We start from the raw sequence: 14,709 nt of genomic DNA, 5'->3' as shown, positions 1-14,709 counted from the left end.
TGCTTATCAGTGAGATCATTCGTCTTTTGGATTTTTGAGATTGGCTTATCTCACTTAGCATGATATTCTCCAATTTCATCCATTTGCCTGCAAATGCCATAATTTCATTATTTTAAGCTCTCTTAACTTCAATTTCCTCTACTGTAAAATGACAGTAATAATAACAGTCATCCCAGGATCTGTACAACAATGTGAAGAGTGCTCCAAAAACTTATGCCAATCTTACTAGAATTATCACAGGAAATAAATATTCTGAGGAAGTCTTAAAATAACTCATATATATGTCTTGACAACTGACACCTAATGGCCTTATGTCAGAAAATAAATAATGAAATCATGATTGTGACCTAGGCCCTCATTTTTTCAATGTCAAATTTAGCAACCAAGAAGGGTCTGCCTGATAGGAGACTGCTAGGTGCTTAGGGGGATATATAAAATAAGTATGGGTTGGGGTGCAGCTCCAAGCTAGCCTAGCATGCATGAGGACCTGGGTCTGGTAATGCACACTCAAAAAAAAATCACATAATCACTTGTGTAGTGAAATGTTAAAAGCTATTCAGATTTGCTTCAGCAGAATGTGCCACCGTTCCTTTTGTCAATTTGTTCCACCTTTTCTTCATCTTCCCCTAGTGAACAGCTTGGGCAAGCCGTGAAGTCCACCTCACCACCCGCGTCAGAGCAATTCTGTCAGATCTGCCTCCCCATGCCCCCATCTCCTCCCAGTTTTACAGCTTATTTTAATAGTCCTCCTTTCTCCAAGGTCAGTGAATAGAGAGCAGGAATTCAAGTTCAGGCCAAGCCAGAGGACAAAAGCACATGGTCAGTTTTGTGCCCAAGTCAGCTTTACACCTCCACCCTAGCTCCGGGAACCAACACCCTCCCCCTGGAATGCCAGCTCTTGAGCTGCACTTGGCTTACACTTTACCACGCCACAGAGTAATCATCAAACTAGCAAGTTTAATATAATGCTCCTGAAAGCTAAGCTTCAAAGCTTCCGAGGTTCAGAACATGTGCAAACAGCAACAATGCTGAACCTGCATATAGTTCCCAAATTTAATGAAAGTATTTTAATAATAACTACTATTTACAGAGTATCACGCCCGGTAGCAAGCTAGGCCCTTCACATGTCCTCATTTAATCCCCATACAACACCTTAAGGCGGGTGCTATGTCAGGCTCCTTGGAAGTTAAAAACCTCCCCAAGGTCACAAAGTGAGAAAAAAAGTGAGAAAAAAAGTTAGAACCCAGGACTGTCAACTCATGCTGCTGGCACAGGGCATTCTCATATGGTGTATAGAAATTGTTGGTGTCCCATAGAATTAATTTGATGAATGCCCAAGCACTGTAAACAACTAAGAAGCAAAATATTAAAAACAAAAAATACCCTTCTAGCCAGGCATGGTGGCACACGCCTGTAATCCAGCAGCTTGGGAGGCTGAAGCAAGAGGATGGAGTTCAAGGCCAGCCTCAGCAACTTAGTGAGGACCTAAGCAACTTAACAAGACACTGTCTCAAAATAAAAAATAAAAAGGGCTTGGGATGTGGCTCGGTGGTTAGGCACCTCTGGGTTCAATCCCTGGTCCAAAAGAAAAAAAAAATCTTTCTAAAAAAAAAAAATGCACACATTCACACACACAAGTAACAGCACAAGACCAATGTTATGTACTGCTTAAAACTCTGACCATCTGGAAAAATAAAGTTGTTAGCAAATTTATGCTGATCAGTGCAATTGGCATAAAGTCACATGCAGTATCAAAGTCAGAACTTGTCATGAAATTTATTTCTGCAAACTCTGGAATAAGTACTTATACAGCTCGTCCCAGTGTCCAGCTCATTTACACCTTTTATAGATGTCCCAGTCAGGGTTCTACAGGAAACAGATGACACACCCAAACTAGGAGATTCAGGAAAGTTTAATAAAGAGGCTGTGCACAGCTGACATCGGACTCAATGGTGAAAAATTGAAATCTTTCCCCCTGCAATCAGGAATAAGGAAATGATGCCCACCTTCACCACATCTATTCAAAGTAATCCTGGAACTCCTAGTCAGAGCAAGTGAGCAAGAAAAAGAAATACCAATCATCCAAATCAGAGAGGAAGAAGTAGAAGTAGTATCTTTTTTTTTTTTTTTTTTTTTGCGGTGCTGGGGATCGAACCCAGGGCCTTGTGCTTGCAAAGTGAGCACTCTACCAACTGAGCTATCTCCCCAGCCCTAGAAGTAGTATCTTATGCATAGAAAATTCAAGAGTCCACAAAGAAACTGTTGGAATAAACAAATTTGCCATCAATTGCAGGATACAAAAATCAACACACAAAATCAGTTGTGTTTCTGTGCTAACAGTGAATACTCTGAAACAGAAATTAAAAAAAAAAAAAAAATCCTAGTTACAATAGCATGCATGAAAAAGTTTATTTAGGGATAAACTTAAATAAGGAGCTGAAAGACTTACACAATGAAAATGAAAGAAATATTGCTGAAAGAAATCAAAAAGGATATAAGTAAAACATAATTTTTTTAAAAAGGACAAAAATAAGTGGAAAAACATTTTCCATTCATGAATTGGAAGGGTTAATATTGTTCAAATGTCCATGCTACTCACAGCAATCTAGATTCAATGCAACTCCTATCAAAAGCTTAATGGAATTTTCTGCAGGAAAAAAATCCTAAAATTCATGAGGGCTCGGGTCGTGACTCAGTGGTAGAGTATTTGCCTAACATGTGTGAGGCACTGGGTTCAATTCTCAGTACCACATATAAACATATAAATAAATAAATAAATAAATAGATGTCTACTGGCAACTAAAAAATATGTTTTAAAAATTCGTATGAAAATCTCTAAAGACACAACATAGTCAATATAATCCTGAGAAAGAAGAGCAAAGCTATACTCATACTTCTGATTTGGAAACATATTACAAAGCTATAATAGTTTAAACAGTATGGTAATGGCAGTAAGACATATAGACCAATGGAAAGGAATAGCTCAAAAATTAACCTTTACATATATTGGCAGATGGTCTTTGACAAGGGCATCAAGACTGCATGATGGGGAAAGGGGTCTCCTTGATAAATGGTGCTGGGAAATCTGAATATCCACATGCAAAAGAAAAAAGTTGGCTCCTTGCCTCACACCATTACAACTCAAAATGGATTAAAGAAATAAACATAAGACCTGACATTATAGGGTAGCAATCCTACTTCTTACTATATATAAAAAAGAACTGAAAACAGAACCTCTGAGAAATATGTTTGCACACACATTTTCACTGTAGCGTATTCACAATAGCCAAGAGATAAAAGCATCCTAAATGTCCATCAACTGATAAATGAAAAATGAAGATGTGGCATATAAACACAATGCACTATTATTCAGCCTTAAAAAGGAAGGAAATCCCATTACATGCAACAATTATAGATGAACCCCAAGGACATTACGTTAAAGGAAAGAAGGCAGTCACAAAAATACAAACACCATGTTATTCAATGAAGTATATGAGGTATGTAAAGTAGTCAAAGTCACAGAAACAGAAAAAATGTGGTTACCAGGGTAGGGGGGCAGAAGGAAGGAGTTGCTCAGGGTCTAATTTTTCAATGTTCAAAAGTTCCAGATATCTGATTCACAACAATGTACATAGCTAACACTACTGTCAGGTACACTAAAAAATGGCCAAATTGGTAAATTTTATAATTATTATTTTTACAATAACAGTGATAATAATAATAATAAAGGGACTGTGTGCATAGGTGTGCACAACGTTCAGCAAAACACAAGGGGCAGTGCAATACCTCTAGGGCTGGGTAGGGGGTGCTATTGTCACACCTGGATCTAAAGGACTGGAGGAGAGAGGGGAGCTAGGGGCTACCTAGAGGAGCTGGGACCTCTGGTTTAGGGACACAGCCCATGGTGACCCTACAGAAAAATAAACACGTCCACCTCACTCTTCTTTCCTTGATCTGTTAATGGCCCATTGGCTGAACACAACCAAAGTAGGACAATGTGGGGTGGGGGTGGGGGTCAATGATGTAACACGCACTATGCGCAGGTGAACCTCACAGAGTGAACAGGTGGGGTGTGGGCTTAGAGGACCCGTGGACATCATCCAGCACACAGCAACCTGCCTTCCTCTCCACTGCTCATTCACTGCCCCAGCCCCTCTATCACTGTCCCACACACTGTCACCTGCCCTGTCCCGGTGGGGTGATGGGAAGTGTCTGCAGCACCCTCCAATCACATTCTTCAAAATTACCCACCCAGGGACCACGAAGGCAGGAGACACTGTGGAAAACCTATCATATTCAACTCACTAAACTGCCTACACAGAAGCACACATTGTCATGTGGCATGTCATTTTAAATAAATAACTACACTGGTGGCTCTATTCTTAAAATGTAGGTAATGTGGTTCTACCTCTGAAGGCAGGTTTAAATCTACAGTGAGAAAACACTTTTAAAAGAACAAATGGCAGCATGAGCACACTCACTCCTGAAAGACCCCAAGCACATTCCTCCCAGAGAAGGACTTAAATAACTGGAAAGGAGGCCACGGCAGTCCAGAGATGGTAACAAAATTTTGGATGATAGAAAGAGAATGAAAGCCAGGTGTGGTGGCACACACCTGTAATCTTGGTGCCTCGGGAGTTGAGGCAAGAGGATTGTAAATTCAAGACCAGCCTTAAGCAAGTTTGCAAGACCCTGTCTCAAAATAAAAAATAAAAAGGGCTGGGCATGTTGCCCAATGACAGCACCCCTGGGTTCAAGCGGAAGGAAGGAACGAACAAAGGAACAAAGGTGGGAGGGAGGGAGGAAGGAAGGAAGGAAAAGAAAGGAAAGAAAGAAAAGAAAAGAAAGAAAGAAAGAAAGAAAGAAAGAAAGAAAGAAAGAAAGAAAGAAAGAAAGAAAGAAAGAAAGAAAGAAAGAAAGAAGAAAAATAAAAACAAATGGAAGATCAGAATGGATCTAGAAGGAATGGCACAGATCCAGGTGCAGCAACAAGACATGTGGCCACAGTGCACCCAAGGGGCCTGGAGAGGCTCCAGCGTGGAAGGTGGTTGGGCAGAAGGAAACCCAGAGTACAGAAAGTGGCACTGGGTCACAGCATGCATTCAGAATGGCCACACCCACCCAATCCTTTTTCCCACTCTCAGGAGCTAGGCAACTATAATTTTAAGCTTTACAGAACTATCTAACTGATTTTTAAAACTTGGTCTACATACATATTACAGATATTTATTTAGGTACTGGGGACTAACCCCAGAGCCTCCATAATCTCCACCACTGACACCACCCCAGCCTACATTACTTTCTAAAATTAACTTTTTTTTTTTTCTTTCAGTACTGGGGATTGAAACCAAGGATGTTCACTTTACCACTGACCTATGCACTCTACCAGTGAGCCACAACCCCAGTCCTATTTTTATGTTTTTACTTTGAGATAGGGTCTCTCTAAGTTGCTGAAGCTGGCCTCAAACTTGTGATCCTCCTGCCTCAGCCTCCCAAGTAATTGGGATTACAGGAATGTACTACCTCACCCAGCAAAAATCAACTTGGACATTTTTTGCAAAAACTGGCATATGCTTGTTCTAATCATTCCTGGTATTTTGATCTCAGATCCAGAGACAAAGGAAATATGGACATCACAGAAGGGAACAGGAAATTGCCTTTTGGTTCCATTAGCAGAACTGAAGCCCAGTCCAGCTAGGAGAGGAAAAATCAGTGTGTTCTAAATGCCAGCTTCAGATTCTGTTGGACAATGAAAAACTGAAAACGGTATTTTCGAACTGAAATTCACCTCTGGGTGAGATGACTCAGACCCTCACCTGGCAGAGTCCCACTGTTAAGACTGGCCTCAACTGCAGACCTGAGAGGGGGAAGCAAGCTCTAATCATTCTGCTTCCCACCTCTCCACACCACATATTCCCAAAGGTGACTGTGGGCTTCCCAGGCCCTTGCCCAGGTATTTCCCTCAAACGATCATCTCCGCCAACAAATAATGAGACCTGGCAAAAGGAAAAGACACCAGTGAATGAACTGGCAAACTACCTGTGTGCTACCCAGATGGAAAAATGAGAGCAGGCTGCAATGAAGGAAGAGAGGGGAGGGAGGTGGGAGGGGGCAGAGAGAGCACCACACATCCATTCATACCTCCATGGAGGCTCAGACCTTGAAATGTGAATATATGACCTGGATGGTCTTTGGCACATTAAAATATCATTAAAAGGAAAACTCTGGTAACACAAACTAAAATCATTAGAGTCACAGATTTTTGTCTTACTGCAACTGCTCAAATGAAAATGTCAGATTCCTGTAGATAATTCTATTTCACACAAGTGTTCAGTACAGTAAAAGACATCCAAATTAAACCACTAATATGAATGTGTTGTTGCCTGCAATGCTCTGCAAGTGAAATTTAAAAGTACTGCCAATTGGGGCTGGGGAGATAGCTCAGTTGGTAAAGTGCTTGCATTACAAGCACAAGGCCCTGGGTTTGATCCCCAGCACCGCAAAAAAAAAGTTACTGCCAATAAGTTTTCATGGGGCGTTGGGCCTGCCTGTCAGTGGCCTCAGGAGACCCTGTAAGAATGAGCGTGGAGGTTAGGATCTCTCCCCAGAGTTATCATGAGACCCAGGGCCACCCCTCACCAGAAGCTCCTATTATCTAGTGGTAATCAAACCCAGGGCCTCAGGCATGATAGGCAGGCACTCTACCACTGAGCTATATCTTCAGCCAAAAGCTAGCGTCACCCTCTTTCCAAAGAAGAGCCACAGTGCAGATTCACACTCTTAACACTTCTGCCTCGGCAAGCATGTCCTGACCTGCTCAGGTGCTCAGTCACCATTTAACCCCCTCCAGAGCAACCTGACATGATCCCAGGTGCTGCCCAGTCCACTGGCTCTTCTCCCTGCAACATGCTGCTGAAGCAGGCTGGAGCTCTCCCTTTAGGAAAGGGGAAGCCCCCTCCACAAGCCCTTGGGAAGATACAGAGAGTCACCTCAGTTCGTGATTCTGGACTCTCATGAGGAGCTGAAGAGCCTTCCAAATAATTCCCTCTCTCTTCTGCTGCAGTCAGCTGGAGTGGGTTTGTGTACTTCCCCCAACCCAAATTGAAGGCAGGATTTTTGTCTCTTTATTCTCTGCCACACCCCAACATTAAAAGCTGAATGAATGAATGTGTAAAACTGAAGTCCTAAGGAAGCTGATCTCTAGGGTTCCTACTCATACTGTCGATCCACCCAGGAGCTTTTGGATCAATCTGTTTACTCCTCTGCAGAAAAGCCTTTAAGAGATATCAGTCATAAACACTGAGGGCCACCAGGGCCTTCTCTAGATTGGCTTCCCCACACCTTTCCAGTTCTAGGTTCCCCCTCTTGCCCAAATATCCGGGCCTCTTGCTGTTCCCTGAATGTGTACTGCTCACACGTAGGCTTGGGCCTACCCCATGACTCTCTTAAACATACCCTCCACTTGAAGGAACGAAGTCCCCCGCCATGCTGAAGGCCCACCCAAAGCACAGGCTCTTCCCCAAAGCCTTCCCTTTGACTTCCTTCAGCAGAAATCCCCTTCTCTTTAGAACTGGTAGAGGTGTCCATGTCTTCAACCCACATAGCACTCTTCTCATGCAGGTGACTTGTGTGAGGCAAAAGAGCACCCAGACTAGAGTCCAGAGGTCATCACACCCTTCTGGACATATGACCTCATCCCCCATCCCAAAACCCACTGCTTTATTTTTCTCCATAGCCCTCACTAATTTCTACTTTACTATCTAACTTAACAGTTTATCTGTCTCAGCTAGAATGTGAGCTCCTGAGTGCAGATTTCTATTTTACTAACTGCTGCATCCCAGCACCTGGAAGAGTAGGAGCGTAATCAATATTTGTTGAATGAATAAATGAATGAGTGAACGTGTAAAATAAAGCTGACCTTTAATGAGTCTATGATTCTTTTTTTTTGGGGGGGTGCTTACAAGGCAAGCACTCTACCGACTGAGCTATCTCCCCAGCCCCATGAGTCTATGATTCTTTTAGATCAATAGTCCTCAAAGTGTGGTCCTCAGATCAGCATTATCAGCTCTAAATCAGAAACTCTGTGTACCAAGTTCTCCAGGTAATTCTGATGCATGCACAGTTGGAACTCCACTGTGCTAGAGCATCCATGCCCTACGTACCCACAAAAGCATATGGTATTTACTGAATGCCACAATAATATATACTGAATGCCTGGAACTTATGGACCTGCAGACAGGTCTGAAGGCTGTGAATGAACCAATGACACACTCATTTTACCTGGGATAACAGGAACACATTAAACTTTGGCCCCAAAAATAAATCATAGCACACAAGTTGATCATTCTCCTCGCCCTATTGCTAGGAATGTTATAAAACTCCTAGAAAGTTTAATCAAAGCTGGGTTGGGTGGTGCACACCTATAATCCCAGATACTTAGGAGGCTGAGGCAAGAGGACACAAGTTCTAAACCAGACTGAGCAACATAGGGAGAATCTGTCTCAAAACTGAAAAAACAAAACAATTTTTTTAAGGGATGTAGAACTTGCTTAGCCACACGTGGGTTCAATCTCTAGCACCATGAAAAATTAAAAATAAAATAAAAATTTTAAACAGCTGAATCAGAAGCTGAGGCAGGAGGATTGAGAGTTCAGAGCTAACCTCAACAATTTGACAAGGCCCTAAGCAACTCGGCGAGACCCTGTCTCTAAGTAAAATATAAAAAGGGCTGGGATGTGGCTCAGTGGTTAAGAGTCCATGGGTTCAATTCCTGGTATAGGGGGGGAAAAAAAAAAAAAAAAAAAAACTGAATCAGGAATGACTTGATAAGAAGCCCTCAAGGGAAACTGCAGGCAAAGGCAGTTAAGCCTGCATCAGTGGCCACAGGAGCACATTAACAAGCCTACAGAGGCTCTGAAATAAAACAAAGTCAATATGCCCAAGCTAGTGGTCAAGAGTTGAAGGTGTGGGCCTCCTGGCAACTATAAATGCCTAAAAGCTAAAAAAGGCAACACCTGCCCCATAGGTCAAGCAGAGACACAGGAAGAACACTCTACAGAAAAAAAAGACCCTTTATGGTCCTACGACTCTACTCAGAGTGAGAGTAGACATTTTCTTCTGGACAAAACTTCCAAATCAAAAGCCAAAGCCCCAAACTCTAGATTTCCTCTCTCCTGACAGACTTGATACAGGAATATCAAAGTCATGTCAAAACACTTCACAAATTCCCAAAGGAATGGAGACTTAAAAGGAAAACACATGTTCATGAAGCAGCTACTGTATGCCGCCCTCTCCACACCTGTCTGCACCCAACAGCCAGGGGGGCCTTTGTAAAATGCAAGCCTGAGGATTCAGCCTTCAGCGGCTTTCAACTATCCTTGGACAAAGTCCAAACTCTACATCCAGGCAGCAAGGGCTCTCAAATGCTGGCCCATCGCAATCACACTGTACTCCGTAAATATGAACACGTCTTAGATGTCAACTGCAAATTTTTAAAAGCAGTCATTTTTGCCAGGTGTGGTGGTGCACACCTGTAATCACAGAGATTTGGAAGGCTGAAGCAGGAGAATAACGAAGTTCAAAGCCAATCTGACTTAGCAAATTAGCAAGACCCTAAGCAACTCAGTAAGATCCTGTCTAAAAATAAAAAATTAAAAGGACTAAGGATGCAGCTCAGTGGAAAGCATCCCTGGGTTCAATCCCCTGTACCTAATTAAATAAATAATTAAAGTCTTTTTTTTTTTTTTAAGAGGCTAGCTCAACCCTCCTTTTTGGCTTCCTTTGACCTCTCCCTTTGTCCCTGTTGTCACTATCTGACTCCTACTCCAATCCCAGAGAACACTGACCCGTTCTCACTACCCCCAACACAATGGCCAACCTCCATGCTTTTCCTCTATTTGCCACGCTCTTACCCCCTACCCTGGCCCACACCCCTAGCCCCTTCCTAGGAAATTTTAGTTATGTTTAGATTATCTATCTATCTATCTATCAAGGTACTGGGCATTTAACCACTTTACCACTGAGCTACATCCCCAGTTCTTTTTATTTTATATTTTGTGACAGCGTCTTTTTGAGTTGCTTAGGGTCTTGCTAAATTGCTGAGGCTGGCCTTAAACTTGCAGATCGTCCTGTCTCAGTCTCCCCAATTGCTGGGATTACAGGCAAGCGTCACCACCCTCAGCTATGCTTAGGTCTTTATCCCTACAATCCCAGGACTCCATTCTGACCACCCTCCCCACTCACACACACAACATAGAGTTAAACCTCAGCTTCTTGCCTTTCTTCCACCATATTTATGGGTAGACCATAGACCACAGATTATGGCCACAAACTGCCTAGGTTAAAATTTCCACTTGACCACCTAGTAGTTAGGTATCGTGATTGAGCAACTTATCTGAACTTTCTTAGCTTGACTTTCTTCGTCTGTAATGAGGTATCTTCTTTACTGTCTTATGGGGTTAAATGAATTATTTTAAGATTAAAGAGATTAAATAAAGTAATGTATGTGAAGACATGTGGCATGAACTATGTGTAAACTCTGTGAGACAGGGCATGCTGCTTTATTCTTACCATCCTTCCCACATCATGCTGCAGCCGCCTAGGTGGTAAGTGGTAGGGTCAGGGAGGGGGCAAGCTGTATTAGGACTAGTCAGTCTTGAGGCAGACACTGGATAAAATGTGTGATGACTGGATGGTTGCTGCTTTTTCTGCTGTCCTATGCTGCCTCACGGTGGTTGCCATCTGAGAAGGTAGAAGAACTTGTTCTAGGGGGAATTTTTTTTTTTAATTTATTTTTATTGTAAACAAATGGGATACATGTTGTTTCTGTTTGTACGTGGAGTAACAGCATACCATTTGCATATTCATACATTTACATAGAGTAATGATGTTTGATTCATTCCGTTATTTTTTTCCTTCCCCCACCCCTCCCATCTCTCTTTTCCCTCTATACAGCCCCTCCTTCCTCCATTCTTGCCCCCCCTCCCACCCCCCATTACGTGTCATCAAATCGGCTTATCAGTGAGATCATTCATCTTTTGGATTTTTGAGATTGGCTTATCTCACTTAACATGATATTCTCCAATTTCATCCATTTGCCTGCAAATGCCATAATTTTATCATTCTTTATGGCTGAGTAATATTCCATTGTATATATATACCACAGTTTCTTTATCCATTCATCAATTGAAGGGCATCTAGGTTGGTTCCACAATCTGGCTATTGTGAATTGAGCAGCTATGAACATTGATGAGGCTGTATCTCTGTAGTATGCTGATTTTAAGTCCTTTGGGTATAGGCCGAGGAGTGGGATAGCTGGGTCAAACGGTGGGTCCATTCCAAGTTGGGGGAATTATTATTATCATTATTTTGTGGTTCTGGGGGTGGAGCCTAGGTCTTGCTAAGCAAGCACTCTAACATGAGCCACATTTCCAGCCCTCTAGTTGGAATTATTAATTACCATCAGCTGAAGCAAGAAATTCTTCCCTATTTTCCAATGAACAAATGAAAGATATGCAAATGGTCAATGAATACATGACAAGATGCTCTGTCTCAATCACCGTTAGGGAAATGTGGATCCGAACCACAAAAAGATACTACAACATGCCCACTAGGATGACTATAATAAAAAGGACAGAAAAATTCCAGATACTCAGGAGGCTGAGGCAGCAGGATCACAAGTTCACACAACTTAGTATGATCCAATCTCAAAAATAAAATTTAAAAAAGGGGTTGGGGGGTAGCACTTGTCTAGTAATAGCACAAAGTGAGGCTCTGGGTTTAATTCCCAGTTATGGGAAAAAGAGAAAAAAGACAATTACAAGTGTTGGTAATAATGTCAAGAACTAGGAACACTGCTGGAAGGAATGTAAAACGGTGCAGTCATTACGGAAAAGTTTAGCAGTTCCTCAAAAAGTTCAACACAGATACCATAGAACCCAGCAATTCCACTCCTTGGTATATATCCAAAAGAAATAAAAACAAAACACAAAATCTTGTACAGGAACATTTATAACCTCATTATTCAAAATGGCCCAAATGTGTAAACAAGTCAAATGTCCATTAACTGATAAATGAATAAACAAAATGTGGTATATCCATTCAACAGAATACATATACAGCCATGAAATGGAATGAGGTACTGATAAATGATAATACGTATGTCACTTGGAAACATTATGCTTAAAAAAAAAAAAAAAAAAAAAACCCAGATACAAAGCACCACAAATTGTATAACTCAATTTATATGAAATGTTCAGAAGAGGTAAATCCAAGGAGGGAAAGTAGATGAAGGGTGAAAAGTGCCTGCTAATGGGCCCAGCATTTCTTTTTCAGAGTGATGGAAATGCTCTGGAATTAGTTGAAATGTCTGTATAATTCTGTGACTATACTAAACCATCACAAATACTTTCCTTTTGGGAGGTGGGGGGTGGATACTGGGGATTGAACCCACGGGGGCTTTTATCACTGAGGTATATCCCCAGTCCTTTTTATTTTTTATTTTGAGACAAGATCTCACTAGGTTGCTGAGGCTGGCCTCAAACTCATGATCTTCCTGCCTCAGTCTTGGAGTCACTGAGATTAAAGGCATGCGCCACTGCAACTGCCACCCCAGTTATTCTAAATGGGTGAACTTCATGATATGGAAATTGTATCTTAATAAGGTTTCTTTTGTTTTGAAACAGCAACTGGAACAATACTAGGAATGACCATTTCAAAGCACTCCCTACGTGCCCATATGCTAAATAGCTTCCGTAGATTCACTCATTGCCTGGAATTTCAAATAAGGGGAGAGAGGCAGCAAGTATTCAATTAGTGAATAAACCCAGCACAGCCTCAGGCACATAGCAGTGGCTCAACAAATAGTTCTCGGCCTAGTCCAATGATTCATTATGAGAAGCGCTGGCACAGACTAGGGTTTATAACAAAAGCCTTAGGGAACAGTAGCCTGATGCTGGAGGCCTGTTTACCCCAAAGCTACAGTGAAGAGAAACCTGGGAGTCCTAATGTGATCTAGGGACAGAGCTAAGGGGAGAAATCTCTAGGCAGGTACAAGGACCCAGTGGCAAGGACTGCTCTGGACCACCTCCCACCTCAGAGAAATGATTGTAAAACCAGAAGGGGAGAGCAGTGGTTACCCGCACAGACCATACTTGAATTTCAGGGATTCAAATCTGACTCCACAGTCTACACAAGTTTCTTAGTCTCACTGGCCTCGGTTGCCTCACTGGTTAAATGCAGGCAATGATAGTACCTACTTCACACGATTGTTATAATAAATGAATAAATGTACATATACATAATGAATTTTCTAATTAAATAAGAGCTGTGTATAGATTCATATGCACTCATTTAATTCTATACACACATATACGAAAACACTTAGAACTGTGCCTAGCAGCTGGGCGTGGTGGCGCACACCTGTAATCACAGAAACCCAGGAGGTTGAGGCAAGTTCAAGGATCCCAAGTTCGAGGCCAGCCTCAGCAACTTAGCAAGCGCCTTAGCCACTTAGGGAGACTGCCTCAAAATAAAAAATAAAACGGGCTGAGGCTCACAGTGGTAAAGCGCCCATGGGTTCAATCCTAGTATCAAGAAAAAAAACAAAACTATGCCTAACATGTAACCGTTCAGTCAGTGTTCGGGGCTGCGATCATCAGCTTCAGCATCATCGTGGGTATCTGTGAGAGGCGTTACTGACTAGATACTCAAGAGACTGGTCACCAAGGGACAGTCAAGGAACGCGGCAGTTCTTCAACATCTACTCTTGGGGGTCTCCTAGCATGGCCATTTTACACACGTGCGTAAAGTCGAGTGCCAATGCGCTGGGACAAGGAGGGCGGAATCTGTCTCAGCTTCGCTGGGCAAAGTCTTATCCAAGATTCCAGTAGCCGGGAGCCGGGCGGCCTGGGGCGCAGAAGGGCGGGGAGGCTCTCCCCGCAACCGAGGGATCAGGATCCCGGAGCACCGAGGAAGGAGGGACTGGGAGGAGCGCGGGATCCCGGGGCGGGGCTGGGGGAGGTCCGTCGGGAGGGAAAGGCCTGTCGGGAGAGGGGACAGCGGGCGCAAAGGGCGTGCGCGGTACCTGGAGTCGAACTTCTGGCCGTCGGGGAATGTCCCCACGTAGTGGTAGCGCACGAAGTCACCGCTGCGCACGGTGCGCGGACACTCGTCGGGCACGAAGCGCCGCTCGATCTGCAGCTCCGCGTCGGAGCCCAGGCCCAAGCCGGCCACCGGCGCCGCCTGTCCGGTCACCCAGAGCAGCAGCAGGAGCAGCGGCGGCGGCAGGGGTCGCGAGCCCCGGGCCCCGAACGCCATCCGGGCAGCGAAGACAGGAGAGGGGGCGCGGCGCGGAGCTCGGGCGGCGCGGGTCGAGTCCGGGCGCGCGGCGGCGTTTGCAAACGTGGAAAAACCTCCCGGCCCTGCCCGGCAGCAGCTACCACCCCCTCTCCGGTAGCCCGCCCCCCGGCCCCAGCCGCGAGGGGAGGAGCCGCGCGCCAGGGGCGGGCGCGCGGCTCCGCGGGGCCTCCGGAGTTGGCCGGCCTCGAGGAGGGGGCGGCAACTGGAGAGGGGGCCCAATCTGCATCCCGAACCTAGACCTGGCGAATTCTTCCGCGCGGGGCTGTGGTCCGAAGTCGGGAGAGAAAAGGGTTGATTGCCCAGGCCCAACCGCTGGGCTCCGCCCGTCCCTAGAGACCGATTTGGGGCCAC

At 44.0% G+C, this 14,709-nt stretch overlaps 1 protein-coding gene across 1 annotated transcript in view; it reads right to left on the bottom strand.

Annotated features, from left to right (window-relative positions):
- Positions 1-14,465, bottom strand: part of FKBP9 (FKBP prolyl isomerase 9) — a 42,280-nt gene extending 27,815 nt beyond the window's left edge. Inside the window, exon 1 of the mRNA XM_079152359.1 lies at positions 14,084-14,465. Coding sequence (XP_079008485.1) covers positions 14,084-14,316 — 233 coding nt within the window. The 5' untranslated portion in view covers positions 14,317-14,465. The remainder of the gene's footprint in view (positions 1-14,083) is intronic.
- Positions 14,466-14,709: the final 244 nt, after the last annotated feature.

The sequence above is a fragment of the Sciurus vulgaris genome (assembly GCF_902686455.1).
Source record: "Sciurus vulgaris genome assembly, chromosome: 8".
NCBI classification, from domain to species: domain Eukaryota; kingdom Metazoa; phylum Chordata; class Mammalia; order Rodentia; family Sciuridae; genus Sciurus; species Sciurus vulgaris.
Note: the sequence above shows the minus strand (reverse complement) of the source record. Positions and strands in the feature narration are given on the sequence as shown.